Genomic DNA, 17697 nt, shown 5'->3' with positions numbered 1-17697 from the left:
TAATAAAAGCCTGTTGGTGAGAATGTTTAGGTACTATATAATAAGGTGTAACTGCAGGAATTAACAGCTATGTAAAGCTGCTATCTGAAACAGAAAAAGCTCTTACTGTACAGTCCTATCATAGAAAATACCTGAGCTTGCCAAAGGAAAAGAATAATTCTGTTCTAGGGTGGCCTCAGGTAAGTCTGAATGAAAAGTTTCTAACCACCAGATATTATAAAGAAGAAAAAACCTTTTAAGGGAAGGCTTGAGTCAACAGAAGCAAGAATCAACGCTGGATAGTTCGAAGTGAAGTGATTTGTGCACCTCTAGCACATAGAGGACCATCTCCCAGACCTTATGGCCTGCCTTCGATAAAAATAGTGGAAGACCAGATTTTCTGAATATTACTTGTGTTCCCAATCTAATGCTGGAGGCCAAATTCCTGGCTGCAACTCATTAAACAAATCTTTGCCATAAAATTAATTTACTAGCAAGAATAGCTTCCCTTCTTTCAACTCACTGCAACAGATAACATCTTAAACTTCCCATTGGGTGATGTCTTTCTATTTGTTACTTTCCTACTCAGTTTGTTACTATTAATTAAATAACAAATCAGAAAATTGCTTCTAAAATTATGAGAAACAAAACCCCCAGAACACACTTTCGTGTGGTTAGTAACTGGTACTAGCACTTGCAAAACATCAAAGGCTTCTCTAAACATAGACTTTCATCAGTGATGCTGCAAGCCTTCATCTAATCTTTTATGATTTCCCATGTAGAAACATCAAAAGAAAAAGAAAAGAATAGCACAATTCCAAAGCAAGTGCTCTGTGTGAAAAATATGTGTTTAGCTACAACACACATAAAATGTAAAAGAGAAATTATTATTTACGTGAGACGTATTTTAATAAACATCATCATTAGCTCCCTATCTTTTCCTGTAAGGAACAAGGATTTGTGAGGTTCAAAATCATGTCCAAAGCTCAAGCGATTTCTGGAAGAAAATGAAAAAGAATTAGAAAGTATCTAATGTATAAGTCTTCAAAGCAAGAAGCTCAATTTATGTTCATTTTTACTTACTGAAACACATTCTGCATATTTTATTGTTTCTGTCATCTTGTTATAATCCATCCAAAGAGTTTTCAAAGAACATTAAGTCCTATAAATAAACAAACTGTGAATTATATGTACGGTACAAAAATACAACAATTGCTATCAAAAGTCTTACTTGTAGGCTTTTGTTACATGAAGTAATTAGATTAGTCAATCATTTTCTATTACTCTGCCACTAAACAAGTTTCGAAAGACACAATCCAAAAATCTTAAGTGTCATGACAGTTATTTCTATTTAAGTTATCTATTAAGTTATCTATTTAAGTTATCATGACAGACATTTCTATTTCTGATTTGTGGCTATTTTGTTCCCACATGCATCTTAACTTCGTCCTTACCCCCAGCAATAAGTATTTACTTTTTCATATAATTCAGATATTTCTTATCTTCTTTTTATCTTCACAATGAAATTTTTCATAGGAAATTTCATATGACCTGAAGGTCTTACATGCAATACCTGATAGAAGTGTTTAAGTGGCACTCACAGTTTGAAATTACCATTACCATACCACAACAGATAAGGCGTTTTGGGGAGTTCAGTAGGTTTGACATGTACATTGATATTTGATCCTGCCATGTGAGATGTTAAATTATACATGGAATACTATTTAAACAGTTTAATTAAAAATTTAGGAACCTAAAGATGCTCAGCAATTAAGAAAAAAAAAAAAAGCAGACATAAAAACTAAAAGGTTTTCACTTAAGTTCAGTTAACTGATTAACTTAACAGTTCATCTTTTAGATAGCAGGTTTGGCTTTCCACACATAGAGCTTTGTAGGTTCACAACTGATAGCAGAGGCCCTTTTGGGTCTACCTCTTTATTTTGCATACTTACAATGAGGAAACAAGCACCAATCATTATTGCCTTGATTCTCACATCAAGATCTACAGGGACCTGGATCCCAAAGTTGGCAGTGTTGGTAAAGACATTGTTTACAAATCCAGACCAGTACTTGGAAATTTTGCCAATCGTTGACATCTCATTGAGAGTTTTTACCTGCACCAATAAAAAATAGGAATACACCTAACTGTAAATAAATCTAGTACACACCAATACCTCCACAGAATTAATGACTGTGCTCTGACACACAGAGTATGCTATAGTTGTCAGGTTGTTCTTTTATTCTTATCATTGAGATGCTCTATTAGTGTCAGATTTTCCTTTAGGAGTGGCACACAAGAAAGGGTCTCAAGTTTGGAAACATCAGCATCTTTACAGCTGACAGAAAAGTGCAGGAAATGAGATGTACAAATTTATACCATACTTTTGCTCTTCTTTCACAATGATTTTGTTTTCTACGTTGTGTTTCTGATATGCTCCAAATCATAGCAGTACCAATGCTGTGGACCACTTTCCCTTACAACTGACAGATAAGTTTTCAATTATGTAGCTATCTGCATGTTTCTCACAGTATACTGGGACTTTTGGTCAGTACCCAGTGAAGTCTACTTATTTGGCTAACAAGTTGATCAATGAAGAAGCTCTTTTATGATTCTTTAATCAAGGAAAAGCACTTTGTTCACATCAGAAAACTCTGTGCAGGGTTTCTGTGATTAACTCCCATTCACCCTCTTATCCATTACATACCTCAGTGGTTCCTCAGAATTATTTTTCTCCTGATAAATGTTGTCAAATTAATTTAGACATATTGGACAGTAGTCCTGCCTGTGGTTCTCAGTCTGAAAGTAATGAAGACAGCAGATTCAATGCCACAGGATTCAAGGGCCTGTTTCAGGTAACAGTGAATCCATGTGGGATAAAACCCTGAGTTTATAAAAATCAATTGCTGAGTGCTCAAGGGCTATAGAATATCAGGACTTCACCTAGCAACTTGTTTATTTCCTTGAAGGAATTGTCACTCCTGTCCAGAAAACATCTGTAGGAATCTGAGTGTACAATGCACTTTGCTATACTTCTGTTCCATAATTATATCAACATATTTTTAAGGGTAGAATCACAGGATTTCTGAGTGAGAAATTTATTCAGAGTAGTAAAACCTTAAAATTCTTAACTCTCACAAGAAACATACCTCGAAGTCAACATCTTCGAAACAGCCACAAGTTGCATATGGGCCAATTATTTTTAGTACATCTTCTTTACTTTCATTCTGTATAGTGAACTTTGGCAGAAAAGGGTCCCAGTTCTGTACAACATATCCAGCTATTGTACCTGGTGGGGACTGAACTTCTAACTAGCAAAAACAAGAGAAAACAAAGATCTTCTAAAGTAACTTTACAGTAGTATATTTAAAAAGTGTATTGTTTATATAATGACAAAATATACAACTTTACCAAACTAGCAACTGGATATTACAAGGCTATCTGATGGTGGTTTTAAATATATCGGACAATATGAACGTCAAAAGCTGCACCAGAAGCTAACATCTTACGTATAAGATTTGATAAAAATTATACACTGTGAAAAATTTTTGTAATTATAATCAATGAGTAAGTATCCTTATAAACTTTTTTTATATAGTAGCTGTGCTACCAAAGGACCTCTTTTAAAAAAGATCTTGATGCAGTACTGAGAATGTAGGTAGATGAGTCAACTCATAAAGCATTTTCATAAAACAAGAAAAATGTCTGAATAAGAGAGAGTCCAAAACAACGAGAAAAGACCTGGTAAGTTATAGGATCTGTGATTTTCTCCAAAAGCAGCTTATTTTCAAGAGATATATGGCTTTGAGGAGAAAGAGCCATGGAGTGAAGCATCAGCTGATTCAGAGGGCTGCTTCCCAGTCATACCCACACATAGTAATGGTTTCCAGGGATTTTCTACCCTTCACACTCAGGGAGTATAGTGGGTGATTTGCATCTGTAGCACTGATATTAGTCTGTGCCAGGGCAAGCAGTGTTTTGGGGTGTTATCTGACTGGAGAGATATCTGTATCATCAGACACAAAAGCTTGGTATGTCAGGAAAGTAAAGACAGACCCATGAAAGAGGGGAGGCATGCTGGGAATGTAACTCACAAAAGCGCCCCATTTATCAATAGTTACTTCTAAGCGAAGGCCTCCTTGCAGTCCTCCAGGCTGAGATGTGGGTGTAAATCTCTTCCTGCCATCCTCACAGGGGTTGCACAAGGCTTTATTAATGCTGTGCACATACAGCAAGAAGCTTGGACAAAGGGCAGTTAGGATTCACTCACCTCTTGCAGGAAACAGGGGAACCAGCAGCTGTTGCATCTCAAGGGTCTGTTCACTGTAATCACTTCTTGGCCCATGTTATCAGCAATCCTTATGGTGAAAGACCTTATAGGCGAACACAGATTACGATCAAAGCAATCATTTTCTTCTACTGCAAAGTAAACTCTTTGTCCCAAATGGTTTTTTATCTCGTATTTGCTGGAGGTCTCTGTGCCAACTATGGCTAATGAAGCAAAATAAGTAGAAAATTGCCTCAATATAGTATTAGCATATATATTAGAATATATTCTAAAAATCTATGGAACAAAGTGTAATAATTGTTTTGAAGTAATGACACAAAGGAAAAATGCAATTATAGGGAAATAATAATAACAGGTCTGTATTTTGAAGGAACATTTAGTTCAAAGATTTTGATTTGCTGTACACTAAATTACATTATCACAAACCAGAATTCAGCTGAGTTTCAGTGTGAGCTTTTTCTTACTTTATCATCTGTGAAAAGTACAATATGAGGCTGTCCCACTTCAGTGAGCAAAACTTTCACCCAGTGAGGTAGCCAAAAATCAGGACAAGAACATTTTGAAGGGAGAAATGCATTTTAAAATGTTTTAAGTTCAGAACTTAATACTTGTTCAGTACTTTCAAATTCTGAGGAATAGAAAACAGATGCCTCCAAAAGGCTTCCAAGTCTTGCCCCCACCTCACTGAAGTCACCATACCTTCAAGAAGCTCCACTTGCTGATGAATAATTATCCGGTCCAGCTGTTAAAAATATAAATAAATAAACAAGATGGTGGGTGCTGGAAAGGTCTGGCGCTACTGGTGATCACCATCACCTGTCTATTTTTATTGCTTATCTCCCTTTTACTAGGTTCCCTTTCCTTCCAGAGGTGCATAAGTTGGGTGCTCAAGGTCTATCTCAAGTCACACTGTAGACATCTCTGTAATGATGACTGAAGACTGTGACATTGGGTGTTGTTATATAATTCACAGGCATATTTGAAGAAAAACAATCTTTGCGGCTCAGGGGAGACCTTATCACCATGTTCCAGTATTTAAAGGGTTGCTACAGAGAAGATGGAGGCCCTTTTAACAAGGAGTCACATGGAAAAGACAAGGGGTCGCATGGAAAAGACAAGGGGTACAGGTTACTGCTGTGGAGATTCTCATTAGACACAAAAGGAAGATTTTTCACAATAAGAAAAATTAACTGTTGGAAAGTGGTGGATTCCCTGACACTGGGCACTTTTCAAGATTCAGCTGACAGAGAGCTGGGACTAGTCTAGATCAGCTAAGAGAGGTTGACCTAGTCACTGGACCAGGTGATCCTGGAGGTCCCTTCCAACCTGGAATTCTATGGTTCTACGATTTGTCACTGAGAGAATGAAGAAGACAACAGCAATGGAAAGATGTATGTGAAAAGCAGGACCCATTTCAGACTCCTGTTCCTTCCTCCCGCTCTTGGCCCCTTACCCCAAAGCTAAGGTTAGTGCGGGGCACCATGGCAGTGAAAGAGTGAACCAGTTTAGACTCAAGCTGAAAACATGCTGGAGCCACATTCAAAGGGCCTTGCTAGAGCAGCCTAGCAAGGCAATTAGGTGATGCCAGCAAAGGCAAACACAATCTGTAACACTCTGATCTCAGACACTGGTAGTTCTGCACCCTAAATCTGGCAGTCACATCAGGGTGCCAGAAAGGGCAAAGCAACGCTCCCCAGAGAAACCCTCAGCTTACTGAAACTGTCTTCCCCTGTGAGCTAGTTAAAAATGCAGAAGAATAACTGCCACAATACCCTTGCTTTGCTGTGCTTACAATCCCTTTGACATTACTCTTCTTTAGAGAACAGTCATTAGCATTATAAAATCAGCAAGACTTAATTTCAGTCTACCTTTCAGTTTTATGTGACTTTTTATGCCTGTTTTATGTGATAGTTTAGGCTTTGCTAATCTTTTTTTCCTTAAATTCCTGATGGGCAAACACGTGGCGCAGGAATTTGCTGTTACTCACAGCTGCAGACAGAAAGCACACAGCGACCTTCTGAGACCAGCATGTCACTGATCTCCAGCATCTGTATATTTTACAATTGATAAACCTTGCCTGGTACGTATTCAAACTGTTGCAGCCATTTGTCAGTTCTAGTCATCTCCTGCAGCTAGTTCAGGCTGCAAAGAAAAGCTGGTACAAGAGAAACTTCTTTATCCCTTTCATTAATCTCTGAAATGTGCATGCCAGTAATTGAAATAATAAAAAATATTTGGACTTAAAATTTTTCTCCCAAGGATCTCTGCTGTTTGTTGTTTAGGTTTCATGAGAGATGTGAACTCTTGGAACTCATGGGAAGTGCTCTGATGATGTAAAAAGAACGAACATGTTAAAGATGGTAGAGCTGTTTCTGTATTTTAGTTTTGATTTTAATACGGATTTCTTTGCCCCACATAGACTTTCACAAGGAAAAGAAAATGAAGGAGACTGAACTGTTAAAAGCTTTGAGTGATTTTGATCTGTTTATTGGTTTATTGTGAACAATGTATAAAAACTGTTGAGACAACATGGTAGTAACACTTGTTAGGCTTGTTTTGCCTTCCCTGGTTTGGGCAAGACAGCTATTCTGATGCACCTTTTATTGAGACACTTGTGGATTAAGTGAATTCTGCACTTGCATTTGAAAGCATGTAAAGCCCTTTTGTTTACAAGGGTCTGAGCCCTCTTGAGTTCAGATATGTTAAAATTCCTTATACTCAGCTAATTCTTAGTATTCTGTTCTGTGGAAATTAAATTTACATCTGATCAGTCTAACCAGGTCTAAACTAAGAAGCATTTACAAAATTGGTTAAGCCTGAATGGTGGCACAACATGCTGTTAAGCTACTTGGAAAGTTCCCCAAGGTCTGGTCTGTGTATTTCTGCTACAGAAAAAGGTTCCCCCAGATTTTGTGATGGACACTGGACAATTCCTCAAACTATGGCTGTGATCTAGAAGATAATAATGAGGTTTGGTCAAATTTGTTTTGTAGGAAATTGTTTAGAGTGTCACTTCTGTGACAGTGGAAGAACAGTATCTGTTTGCCAAGGCAGAAGCAAGTTATTGGCCATTTTTGGTGCACCTCAAACAGCTGAGCAAATCACTCCTCAGACTAAAAAATGTAGCTCCCACAGTCTGTGATCAAATGCTCATGTAATTGACAACTGATATTTTGTGCATGGGCACCATGAAATGAAAATCATAGCTCCACAGGAAAGGTGGTATCTGTAGTGACTCCCAGTTTCATTAGCTACCTGGGTAACTTAGCTTGAAATAGAAGGTGTATTCAATTTCCATTTCTGTACAAAACTACCAGAATTGCATAGCTAAAATACAGACCTCAAGAGAAATAAATATTTCCCAGCACCACCAAAATACAAACACAGCAGAAGTGTGTGTATCAGAATCACAGCTTGACTATCCTGAGGCCCAATTCTGTTCCTGACCAGACCAGGCAGCGTGTATGACCTCAGTACATGTAAGAGCAGCAGAATCCAGCCACACCTGAAATGCAAACAGGACTTAGTGTCAAGGCAGTAGCAGGGAGTGACTCTCCCAGTAAAAAAATGCAGGAAGAGATGAAACTTCTGGAACAAAGCTGCAGACCATCACAGGTCTGAGCTCCAGGGACTGACAGTTTTCACACAGCGAGGTGGACAGCTCACATTTAGCAGTAGGACGGAGAAGATCTTCGCATTCCTTTTCCCTCCCCTGCTTGTGATCTACTGGTCTGCTTCCATTTCCAAGCATTTTCCTCTCTTGGGCACTAGCACTTTCCTACCCCATGACCCAACACAATGCAGGTGCAGGTTTGTAGCTGCCCAGACTTACACTCACAAGTTGTGTCCTTGAGAACTTTTCTCCCCAGGACCTTACATCTAACCTGGAGAGCACTGTTGTGGGCAGGAGTTTGCTCATGAGACCTTCATGTTCCTCAAAGGATGGGTTGCAAGGAGGTGACAATTCCTTCACACTCTGCCTGTTTCAATCTTTTTGAGGCAGGCCAGAGTTTGATAGCCATTTCCCTGAGGGTGAGCTTTTAAGGAGCTGGAAGAAAACTGGGGGGACAATGAGCAGTGTAATATGATCTAGAAAAAGTCCTAGAGGGAAGAAAACCATGGTTTCAGCTCAAGGAGAGGTGCATGCACAACAAATGGATTTCTGTGCAAATGAACGGCCACAATGAAGGAAGAGCTTGTCACTCCTATGGCTCCTTATTTCCTAGTAATATCAAACAGCAAAAAAGCCTTTCCACCTACACCCGTCCCTGCCCCAAGAAAAACAAAACAAAACAAAATGAACAAACAAACAAACAAAACCCCCAAGACAATTCTAACATTTGGAAGGATTCAGGACCTGGTTCAGGTACTCCAGACCAGGTGGCAAGTTATGAGGGTGTGATGTTTGCTTCCAGAGGCTTGTCGGTTCAACAGGTTTATTCTGTCCAGAAAGGTCAGAAGAACCAGGGAGGTGATCCTTAAAAATTGGGTTGGTTTGTCCCTGAGATTCTGCAGGAAAAGAAGAAAAAAATAATAATAATCAGAAATTAACAGGATCAAACAGCAGCTAGCTGTTCAGATCAAAACTGGAATAACGTCACATTCTGCCTGTGACTATATCAGCATTTTGATTCAGATCAGGAGTGAGGATCTGAAACAAATCTTCTGATGGTCCCACACTTACAGCACTCTGATTCAATTTATAAAGCAATCTTAGAGGATGCAAAGTGGAATTGCTATAGATGAAGCTAACCAGGAGATATGTATGGTCTTGGATGGTAGCTAATCCACTTTGACAGGTTGCAAGCACTGAGTCTGTGTGACAAGGCTGGAGCTGGTCTGGATTCACACACAGGATGGCCATAAGCTCCTCAGCACAGGTTGCTGAGCCCTGCTCCCCATGAGCTCCCCTGCATGCTAATGTATACCAAGTTGCTGAAGGCTTGCTTCTAGCAAGATGCTTTCTAGCATCTTGAGGGTATGCATATTTTCTCTTAATTAGAGATAATCTTTCCAGAGATCTCAGATTCCCTCAGCTAGATGTTACAACTCTGGTATCAAAGTCTAAACAGTCTCTTACAGTGTATTATTCATTGCTATCTTAATGAGAAGATCAGATATCATTAAGCTGTGTTTTCTGGTTTGCTACTGCAAACTCATCCTTTAGGACACAGTGGTGGTTACCTTCGCTAGTGCTGTGAAGGTAATGAGAGTATTTACTGATACAGGCACATGAATGCCTGCACCCCTTCATATGCACAGGCACAGTCTCTGAGTGCACAGTGATAGCCTTAGCCATTTGATTCTCAGCAAACTCAGCAAAACCAGTAGGTTTTACTCTGAGCATCTTTCCATAGCCTTCACTAACACTGGCTCTGCCAGAACAAGCAAGAGCAAACCAAAGCTCTCTGCATATAAACTGGCAAATCCTTCTAATAATAAGCTGAGCCCCTGTGCTTCAGCAGTAAAGCAGTACCCAAACTGATCATTTTTATCTCATGTGTGACAATACATAGGCATGATGGGGTTTGAGGTCCAGAATGAATTTGGGCTCTAAGTCTGAAGCTCTCTTTTGCTGTTGTGGGTTTAAATGAGATCCTTTAGCATTATTTGAACTCACTGTGGCTGATTCATCATTTAATCATATTTTGATCTTAATTTGTCTTTGCAGCTACTGCTTTCTTTCAAAGTCTGAGACCACAGGAAGAAGAAGTAACCTCTTTGAATTTGTAGCTGGCTTTTAAAAATGCATAACTGGGTAATAAATATTTTATAGGCTCTTCTGCATCATTTTACCTCACAGGGTTCTGTTACTGCCGTAACTCTTGTTGTTACATGAAATGCCATGAAGTGGCCAAGTGTTAGTGTTATTCTCGAATAATAAAGAGGAAAAGAAAGACAACAAATTGCAGTTCTACCTGTCAAATTTTAAGCTATACAAAAATCAAACAGTAAATACATTAAATATTCATGACAATCTGAGCTACTCTGACACTTTGTCTATTTTTGTGGATGTTTCCCATTTCATTTATGGTATGGGAAACCTTAAAAGTTAGCATATGATACAGTCAGCTTTCTGTACAAACATAATTCGTAGAGTTACTTGTTCCTAAAAGAAGTATATTATCAAGTTCCTTCAGTTTGAAAACCATATTACACAACATTACTATTTTCATATTTATGTTAACTACTTTGCATTAAAAATATACAAACCCAGATCTCTTGTATGGCTAAAGGTAAGAAAATATATATAAAACCTCCAGTATATTGCAAGAGTACAACACTGCCATAAAACCTGCTTGCTGCTGAATACCTTTTAATGTTGTAAATGCAGAATGGCGTAAGTATTTGGGGGGCAAAGAGGAGTAAACATTTGACAAACTTGAAGGGACATTGCTGAAAGTCCCTAGGCCACCATCTATCTACCTCTGCACATCACAGCAGGGTGACCTCTGTGGAGCTGTATCCATGTTGAGAAAAAATAGATTTGTGTCCTTCTGCTCAGTTTAAGTATTTGAAAGCATGGAGAAAATAAATTTAGAAGGCTGGTTAGATCAGCATGCTGCAGTGTTTGCCGATAGCCTCAAGTACCCACCCAGCTGCAGCTAAAACACAATGTGCGACAAAGATGAACCCAGATAGGAGTAATCTGATTAAATTCAGTTATTGTTCAGATATTTGTTTTTTCCCTACATGGTTATCAGGACTCTGGCCAGTTCTGAAAGTGAAAAGCATTTGCTGATTCAGTATTTTTGAAGTGGAATAAGAAAGAAATGTGCAAAAACAGTGGTACCTTTGGCTCAATACCTGCCCTTCCCAAGCATTCTGAACCAACAACTTTAAGCACAAAAATACAAATGCTGTATTTTTGATTGAAAGTAGATGTTAACATTTTATAACATTTTATTCAAACAAATTCTCGTATAGATTTTAGTCTCCTTAGGAGCCTCTTGAATGCTAAATAATTAAAGGAAGCCAAAACAATTGCACTTTGGCTGATGTGGTTTTAGCCTGAAACTCTCATTTCATCAGACTGCTGATTGCTGGAAATGTACGAGACTGTAGTTTTCTGTAAACATGATCTAAAAATACAGACTATAGATGCACTTACCTTGAGAGGCCATGAAGCTTCCTGAGTTACTTCTTCAAAGGAAGCCAGGTTAAAAGAAAAGGCTTTTCTTGTTGCAGCAAAGAAAAAAAGAGCACAGCATGCACAAAACTTCAGAAGGTGTCTGTCTACTTCATATCAGCTTACAAAGAACTGGAGGAAATGTATTGCCTTTCTCATGTTCCAGAACACTGCATTTTATGTCGATGGACAACAGGGGGAGATGATGCTAACAAACAAGAAAAACACTATTCATTTCAAGTTGTTTGCACCAATGGAATAAGTGTTTTGTGAATACGAAAAAGCACAACTTCAATGTACCTACTGGCTAACTGAACACATTTGACCTAAAATTCTGCTTTATAATGTATGTATATATTCTGAGACTACACAAATTCTGTCTTTATAATTCAATATTTATGTTTCCATTTCTTCAGGGTATCCAGTAAAGACAGAGGAGCTAATTACCTGTATTTCCCTACTGCTGCCCCCCAGTCAACTCTTCCAATGCACAAAGAAAGAAAATCTACCTTGGATATATCACTGTATTCCACCTATGCAGCATAAGCCTCCCCTACAAGAGGCGTCATGGCTGCATACAGACCCAGAAAATGATTAAGTAACCCACCCCCTGCACACACACACCTCATGCATCTGTGTGGGGTGTTTAAACTGGATATGGAGAATTAAAACAGACTCACTGTGTTTTGCTCCAGACAAGCACCATCCATACCAAAACGTAACACATGTAATAACTCATACAGTGCTGGGAGGAAAGGAAGAGGAGGAGGGAGGATAACCTTGACTTACCAGCTCATATTTCTGCCTCAAGTGCCCAAGTCACCATGGAGATCCTCACGCACATGCGATCTGCAGACAGGTAAGAAGCATGGCTGCAAAAATGGCAGAGCCTATGCACAGAACCCAGCAGAGCAGACTGAGGTGTTGGGGACCATTTTCTGTTCTCTCTGCTAGTAAAAGTCCTACTGGTTTGAAATGGTCTCTAGGAGCATGTCTGAGCAGATTTAACTCCAGAGTTTGTTGTTCAGGAAGATGCTGATGAGGATTCTCTGAAGGAATAATACAGAAAAACCCTCCCTCCAAAAAAAAATACAAAAAAGATATGGCAGCTGATTTTTATTGACTATATTCAGAAGTGCAAGGGCCTCCGCCCTACCTACAGAATGTGTTAAAATTTAGCTATGTGAAAATTCTGAGGAGTTTATCATTGCCTGCTTGGCAAGTCCTGGTGCACTCACCCCTGGAAACTCCAGTGAAGAGAGAGCAGCCCACAGACAAAAACACGGTTGGTGTAAAATGGGCACTAAACAACTATTTCTGGACTGGGAAGAAGTTCGACATCACTGGAAATAAAGATTAAGAATGACTAAGAATTTTTGCTTCCTTTCTCCCCGTCAAAGACGTGCTTCTTTGGAGCAGAGGATCTAACCTGGAGAGCAAACACCAATAAATATAGTATACCTAATTTTGAAAATGACAGATAAAAACTCAGGCTAGACAGTATTTATCTACCTTAAAAAGGAAAACCAAAAAAACCAAAAAACTCCCAATAACTAAGCCAAAGAAAAAAAATCACAATAATTCTCTCAATGCATAAAGCAAGTGCAGAACATCAAGAAAGGTGCCTAAAACAGACAAAACATTCTACAAATAATATGCACAGAAAGAAGTGTCCTGGGTTTACCAGTAGCCGGTTTTCTCCTTCTTAGTAGCTAGTGCAAGCTCTGTGTTTTGACTTCCAGCCTGGGCAGAGAGCTGATAACACCGATTGTTTTTAATTGTTGCTAAGTAATGTTTATTCTGGCCAAGGACTTTGTGAGTCTCATGCTCTGCCGGGGACGAGGGGAGGCCGGGAGGAAGCAGAGACAGGACACCTGACCTAAGCTAGCCAAAGAGCTATTCCATACCACAGCATGTCATGCCCAGGGAGGTAACTGGGAGTTACCCAGAAGGGCACGGGCTCTCTTCGGGGGGGTCGAACTCATTCGGCAGTGGTATTGCATTCTCTTCCCTTGTTATTTCCCTTATCATTATTATCATTGGTGGTAGCAGCAGTGATTTGTGTTATACCTTAGCTACTAAACTGTTCTTATCTCAACACGTGGGAGTTGCATTCTTTTCAATTCTCCTCTCCATCCCTCCGGGTGTAGGGGGAGGGCAAGAAGGGAGGGGTAGTGAGAGAACAACTGCGTGATCTATGGGTGACTTTGTTTAAACCACGACAAGAAGACACTTCAAACATTTTAAAGGCTTTTTCAGAAGTCCATGTAGCTCACTTGCTGATCTGGAGGAGCACAGAGGTGCCAATGCAGCCTGTCTCTGCTGTACTCGGTAACTGTAACATGGGATCAGCCCCAGTCCATTCCTGCAGCCACTGCAGGCTCTGGGATGGAACAGCCTGGCTGTGCTGGGAGCTGCTGGCACCATGGAACAGGCTTCCAGGAAAGAGCCATGATGGCACAGGCAGGTTCACCTGTCTGCAGCAGCCAGGTTTCCTTACCTCCGCCCATGAAATAAACATTTCCCTGAAGCTGTTCTGCCCCAAAACCAAACTGATTTTCTGACATTATTTACAAAATTGCAGTAGTTAATAGAAAGATAGAAAACTTGAAGTGCATTTTATATTTTTTCCATTTCTTTCCCAGATTTCCACATCTTTTTCAATGTCTCCTCTTACCTTATTCTTATAGTTTTATTCTGAAGCAAAAATTTTAGTACATTATATCAATAGATTTCCGCAGGATTTGTAAGCAATAGTCTTGAATTGGCATATGCCCTTACAAGTAAAACTATGTTTAATAATTTCTTTAATCTGAACTTTTGGGGTTTTTTAATTTTTTATTTTTAATAAATACTCACATATTGGTCAAAATCTGCTCCAGCTGTGATTAAAAGTGGCCTCAAATAAGGCCTTCCAGAACAGAAGACTTAATCATACTTATCCAGACACAACTGTAGCCATACTTTGGTGCTATTTAGAAATGCATAGGAAAAACTACTGAAGAAATCAGGACAAACCTTTAAAGAATTGCATACAGCTATTTCTAGTCAAGTCTTAAGGACCTCAGAAGACAGAGTGGCAACACCCAAAGGGGAATTCTGCCAAGTCACAGAGCTTGCTGCCTCTGCCCCTTGAAGAAGGCTCCGGGGGATCACAGCCTACATTTACTCTATCATCAGGAGCCTTAGCACTAAAATATACTTCCTTCCTCTGTACAAATGTGGCAGACATCTGTAACACATTCACAGGTATTAAAAATAAATAAATAAATAAACTGAATTTGCGTATATATATCCCCTCTACCTATAAAATATACTTGCTCTATCCCATGCTGTGCAGCCTATAAAAATTGATGGGCAAATCATCAGAAGGTGCAGCATGGATCCATTAAAATCAACGAGACTATTCAGATCAGGGCAAGCAGTGCTTGAGTGAAGGAGTTTATACATCAAGAACCTTCCGGTTTTTTCCTATTGCATTGTATAATTACGACTTCTCCAAAAGCACTGGGATCCATCCCCACTAAGCTTATGTACAATATCACTGCAGTTAAAGGCTATTACGCAAACTACTGCAGCCTGTAGGAAACCTAACCATGGACAAAGACATCATTGTCCCAGGACAGCACAGAACCAAATCACAGATTTTTCATCCAGAAAGCATATAGTAATAGTCAGCCAGGTAGAGCAATAGAGCAAAGATACCATATGGCTCAGCATAGGTGCTGCTTTTCTGGAGCCTAATAACTCTTCTATTTTCTACAGGCACCAAAGCCAGAATATGGCAATGGTTTCACAAAAAACAAAACACTTCCACTAGCGGTCGGAAGTGCCGAGAGACAGCAACAAAACTCAAAGTATTAGGGAATGCTGATTTCTTGTTCTGCTTGGAAAACTGCCTTATAAACCTGGTGCAAGATATTTGCCCTTGTACACAGTGGGAAAAAGACAACAATGCCCTTTCCCCACTGTCTCACTATTGGCTTCCCCAGGTAAGCAAGAACTGCCTTTTCCCTTGTCCCCATAGTCTACATGTTCGACCTCAGCTCCTCCCCACCTGCCTTTATTGAAGTCCAAGCAGCCATGGATGCCCAGTGCCATCCAGCAGGCAGGTTGTGGAGAGTGTGCAGATATCATGACATGCATCCAAAACATCACCAAGCAATGTCTGAGCTTCCCTTCTACTAAGAGGGATGATCACTAATGCCCATTTCCATTTAAAATTCCCTTTAAAATATTAATTTTCACCAGCATTAAAATACACTGTTATTGTCAATATTTTAATAGAAAATTATATAGCCTTATTCCTTTTTTTAGACTTGCCTGTAGTACAGGAAGAAATGCTGAGCATGAGTATATCAGACTGTGACCCTGTGCAATAAGAAGCACCAAGGATTTTTACAGAGTATTGCTTTCTGCACTAAGGAAAAAAAAAAAAAGAAAAAAAAAAAAAGAAAAAATAAATTCCTAAAACCAGCTACTATTTAGTATGGAACTCACCTTGAACTTTGGTTTGTGAGGCGTATTGCTTCAGCTCATGTCTACAGTAACTCCTCCCCTCCGAAGACGTCTGCAATTATGCTGAAATGCTGCAGGCAGCAGCCTGGCATCGGCAGTGCTGACCGGCTGGTTCGCCAGTCAGTTCCCGTGCTGACAGCACACGTATCACATACCGTGCTGCGGAGCCGGCTTCTCTCGTTTGCCTGTCGATGGTAGGTTTACCGTAGCTATTCAACAAGGTGACTACTGTGCGTGAATTAATAGAAAAATACAACCTTCAAAATAACAACTGTTCAGCAATCCATTCTATATTTTGCATTTAACTGAACTGGGAGAAATGGGACCAAAATAGCAATCTTAAAATGATTGCATAAGAAAATATCAAGAAAGAAACCTTTAAAGCATTTGTATTTAGAAATGGTACAAGGGTACTGAATATGTGCCAGAAATTTTAATGCTACACCCAGCAAGTACTGATACGGGTCAGAGCCTGAATATAGATGTCAACAAAATGCAGCAACCAGCTGGAAATTCATAACCCAGCTTCCATACCCAATTTGGGCACAGTAGATGAAGAAGGATTTTGGGTGTTTTGCCTGTTCCATTGGGTTTTGGGGAAAGAGATGTTTGGGGTTTGGTTTTGTCAGGTTTTCATGGTTTGGGGGGCTTGGGGATTTTTGGGAAGGAGATTGGGAGTAGTTTGTTTTTGGTTGGTTGGTTTGGGGTTTTTGTATGTTTGTTGGTTTGTGGGGTTATTAAGTTGTTGGCGTTTGGGGGGGGTTAGGTTTGGGGGGGCTTGGGAGGTTGTTTTGGTTTGTGTTTTGGTGATTTTTGGTGGGGTTGTTTTGGGGGGGTTTTGGGGGTTTTTCAAACCACATGTAAAATCTCATTCTCATGAAAATACAGCACACCAAGGGACCACGGGTACTGCGGATGAACACTGCCTCATGCACATTCTTGTTTCCTAGCAGTTCTAAAACAGCTGCGTGAAATAAAATCGTGAATTCAAAACCAGACTCAAGTATTACAATTTGAATCACATTTAGCATGCTTTAGAATAAAAGAAGAGGAGGTGTGGCCATAAGAGTGTTGATTTATGTAAACAGACCAATGGGATTTAAGCAAAAATAAGGCCAGAAGGGAGCAGCGCGCAACACCTGAACATTCATCTTCCACCAAACCATGTACCAAACTTTCTCTTTGGTCATGAAGGAGCACTGAAATTGATCTCTCACTTGAATTTGTCCTAATGAGCATGCTGAGGGAATTTTTAAAAAATGTATCCTAAAATTATTCAGCTCCAGATAAATATCCTTGAATATCCATTAGGTTGGAGCCTCAGAGAGAATAACTTCATAGCTGTGTGGCAACAGCACTCTGAAGGTATGTAAGTTTACTGCTTTAACTGTGAATTGGACACAAAGACATTTTATACATCTTTCCTGCTTGCTTTAGTAAACAGTACTGTGATTAATCTATTTTAAGAAGCTGAAGTGAATTTTACCTGATTTTCTTTTTATTTTGGTTTGAAACCATTTGCCGAGTTCAACTGAAATTAAAAACCATCTCAACTTCTTTTTGCACAGACTCAACAGTAAAAGAACTACACTGTTCTTGTGAGACCTCACCTGGAGTACTGTGTGCAGTTCTGGTGTCCTCAACATAAAAAGGACATGGAACTGCTGGAACAAGTCCAGAGGAGGGCCACGAGGATGATCAGGGGACTGGAGCACCTCCCGTATGAAGACAGGCTGAGGAAGTTGGGGCTGTTCAGCCTGGAGAAGAGAAGGCTGCGTGAGGACC

At 39.6% G+C, this 17697-nt stretch overlaps 1 protein-coding gene across 3 annotated transcripts; it reads right to left on the bottom strand.

Annotated features, from left to right (window-relative positions):
• Positions 1-1073: 1073 nt before the first annotated feature.
• LOC136012094 (phospholipid scramblase family member 5-like) lies at positions 1074-15958 on the bottom strand. 3 transcript variants are annotated; one of them, XM_065674895.1, is made up of 9 exons: positions 15895-15958; positions 12184-12243; positions 11377-11602; positions 8623-8774; positions 4965-5007; positions 4248-4468; positions 3127-3288; positions 1932-2093; positions 1074-1141 (listed from the first exon to the last, which is right to left on the bottom strand). In XM_065674895.1, exons 3-9 carry the CDS (start codon positions 11387-11389, stop codon positions 1103-1105), a joined length of 792 nt encoding a protein of 263 aa, XP_065530967.1. In that variant the 5' UTR covers positions 11390-11602; positions 12184-12243; positions 15895-15958; the 3' UTR covers positions 1074-1102. The 3 variants fall into 3 exon arrangements, with proteins under 3 accessions (XP_065530967.1, XP_065530969.1, XP_065530968.1); XM_065674897.1 differs by having other exon boundaries at positions 3127-3240; XM_065674896.1 differs by lacking the exon at positions 15895-15958 and having other exon boundaries at positions 11377-11443; positions 12184-12198.
• Positions 15959-17697: the final 1739 nt, after the last annotated feature.

Source organism: Lathamus discolor, chromosome 3 (genome assembly GCF_037157495.1).
Source record: "Lathamus discolor isolate bLatDis1 chromosome 3, bLatDis1.hap1, whole genome shotgun sequence".
In the NCBI taxonomy this organism is placed as follows: Eukaryota; Metazoa; Chordata; class Aves; order Psittaciformes; family Psittacidae; genus Lathamus; species Lathamus discolor.
Note: the sequence above shows the minus strand (reverse complement) of the source record. Positions and strands in the feature narration are given on the sequence as shown.

Bases quoted from the DNA above. Each gene is read 5' to 3' on its own strand.
- LOC136012094 (XM_065674895.1), bottom strand. The intron at 5,008-8,622 runs GTCCTGAATCCT...TATTTTTAACAG, and splicing joins GTCTGGAGTACCTGAACCAG to CTGGACCGGATAATTATTCA. The intron at 3,289-4,247 runs GTGAGTGAATCC...TGTTTTTGCTAG, and splicing joins TCCCCTGTTTCCTGCAAGAG to TTAGAAGTTCAGTCCCCACC.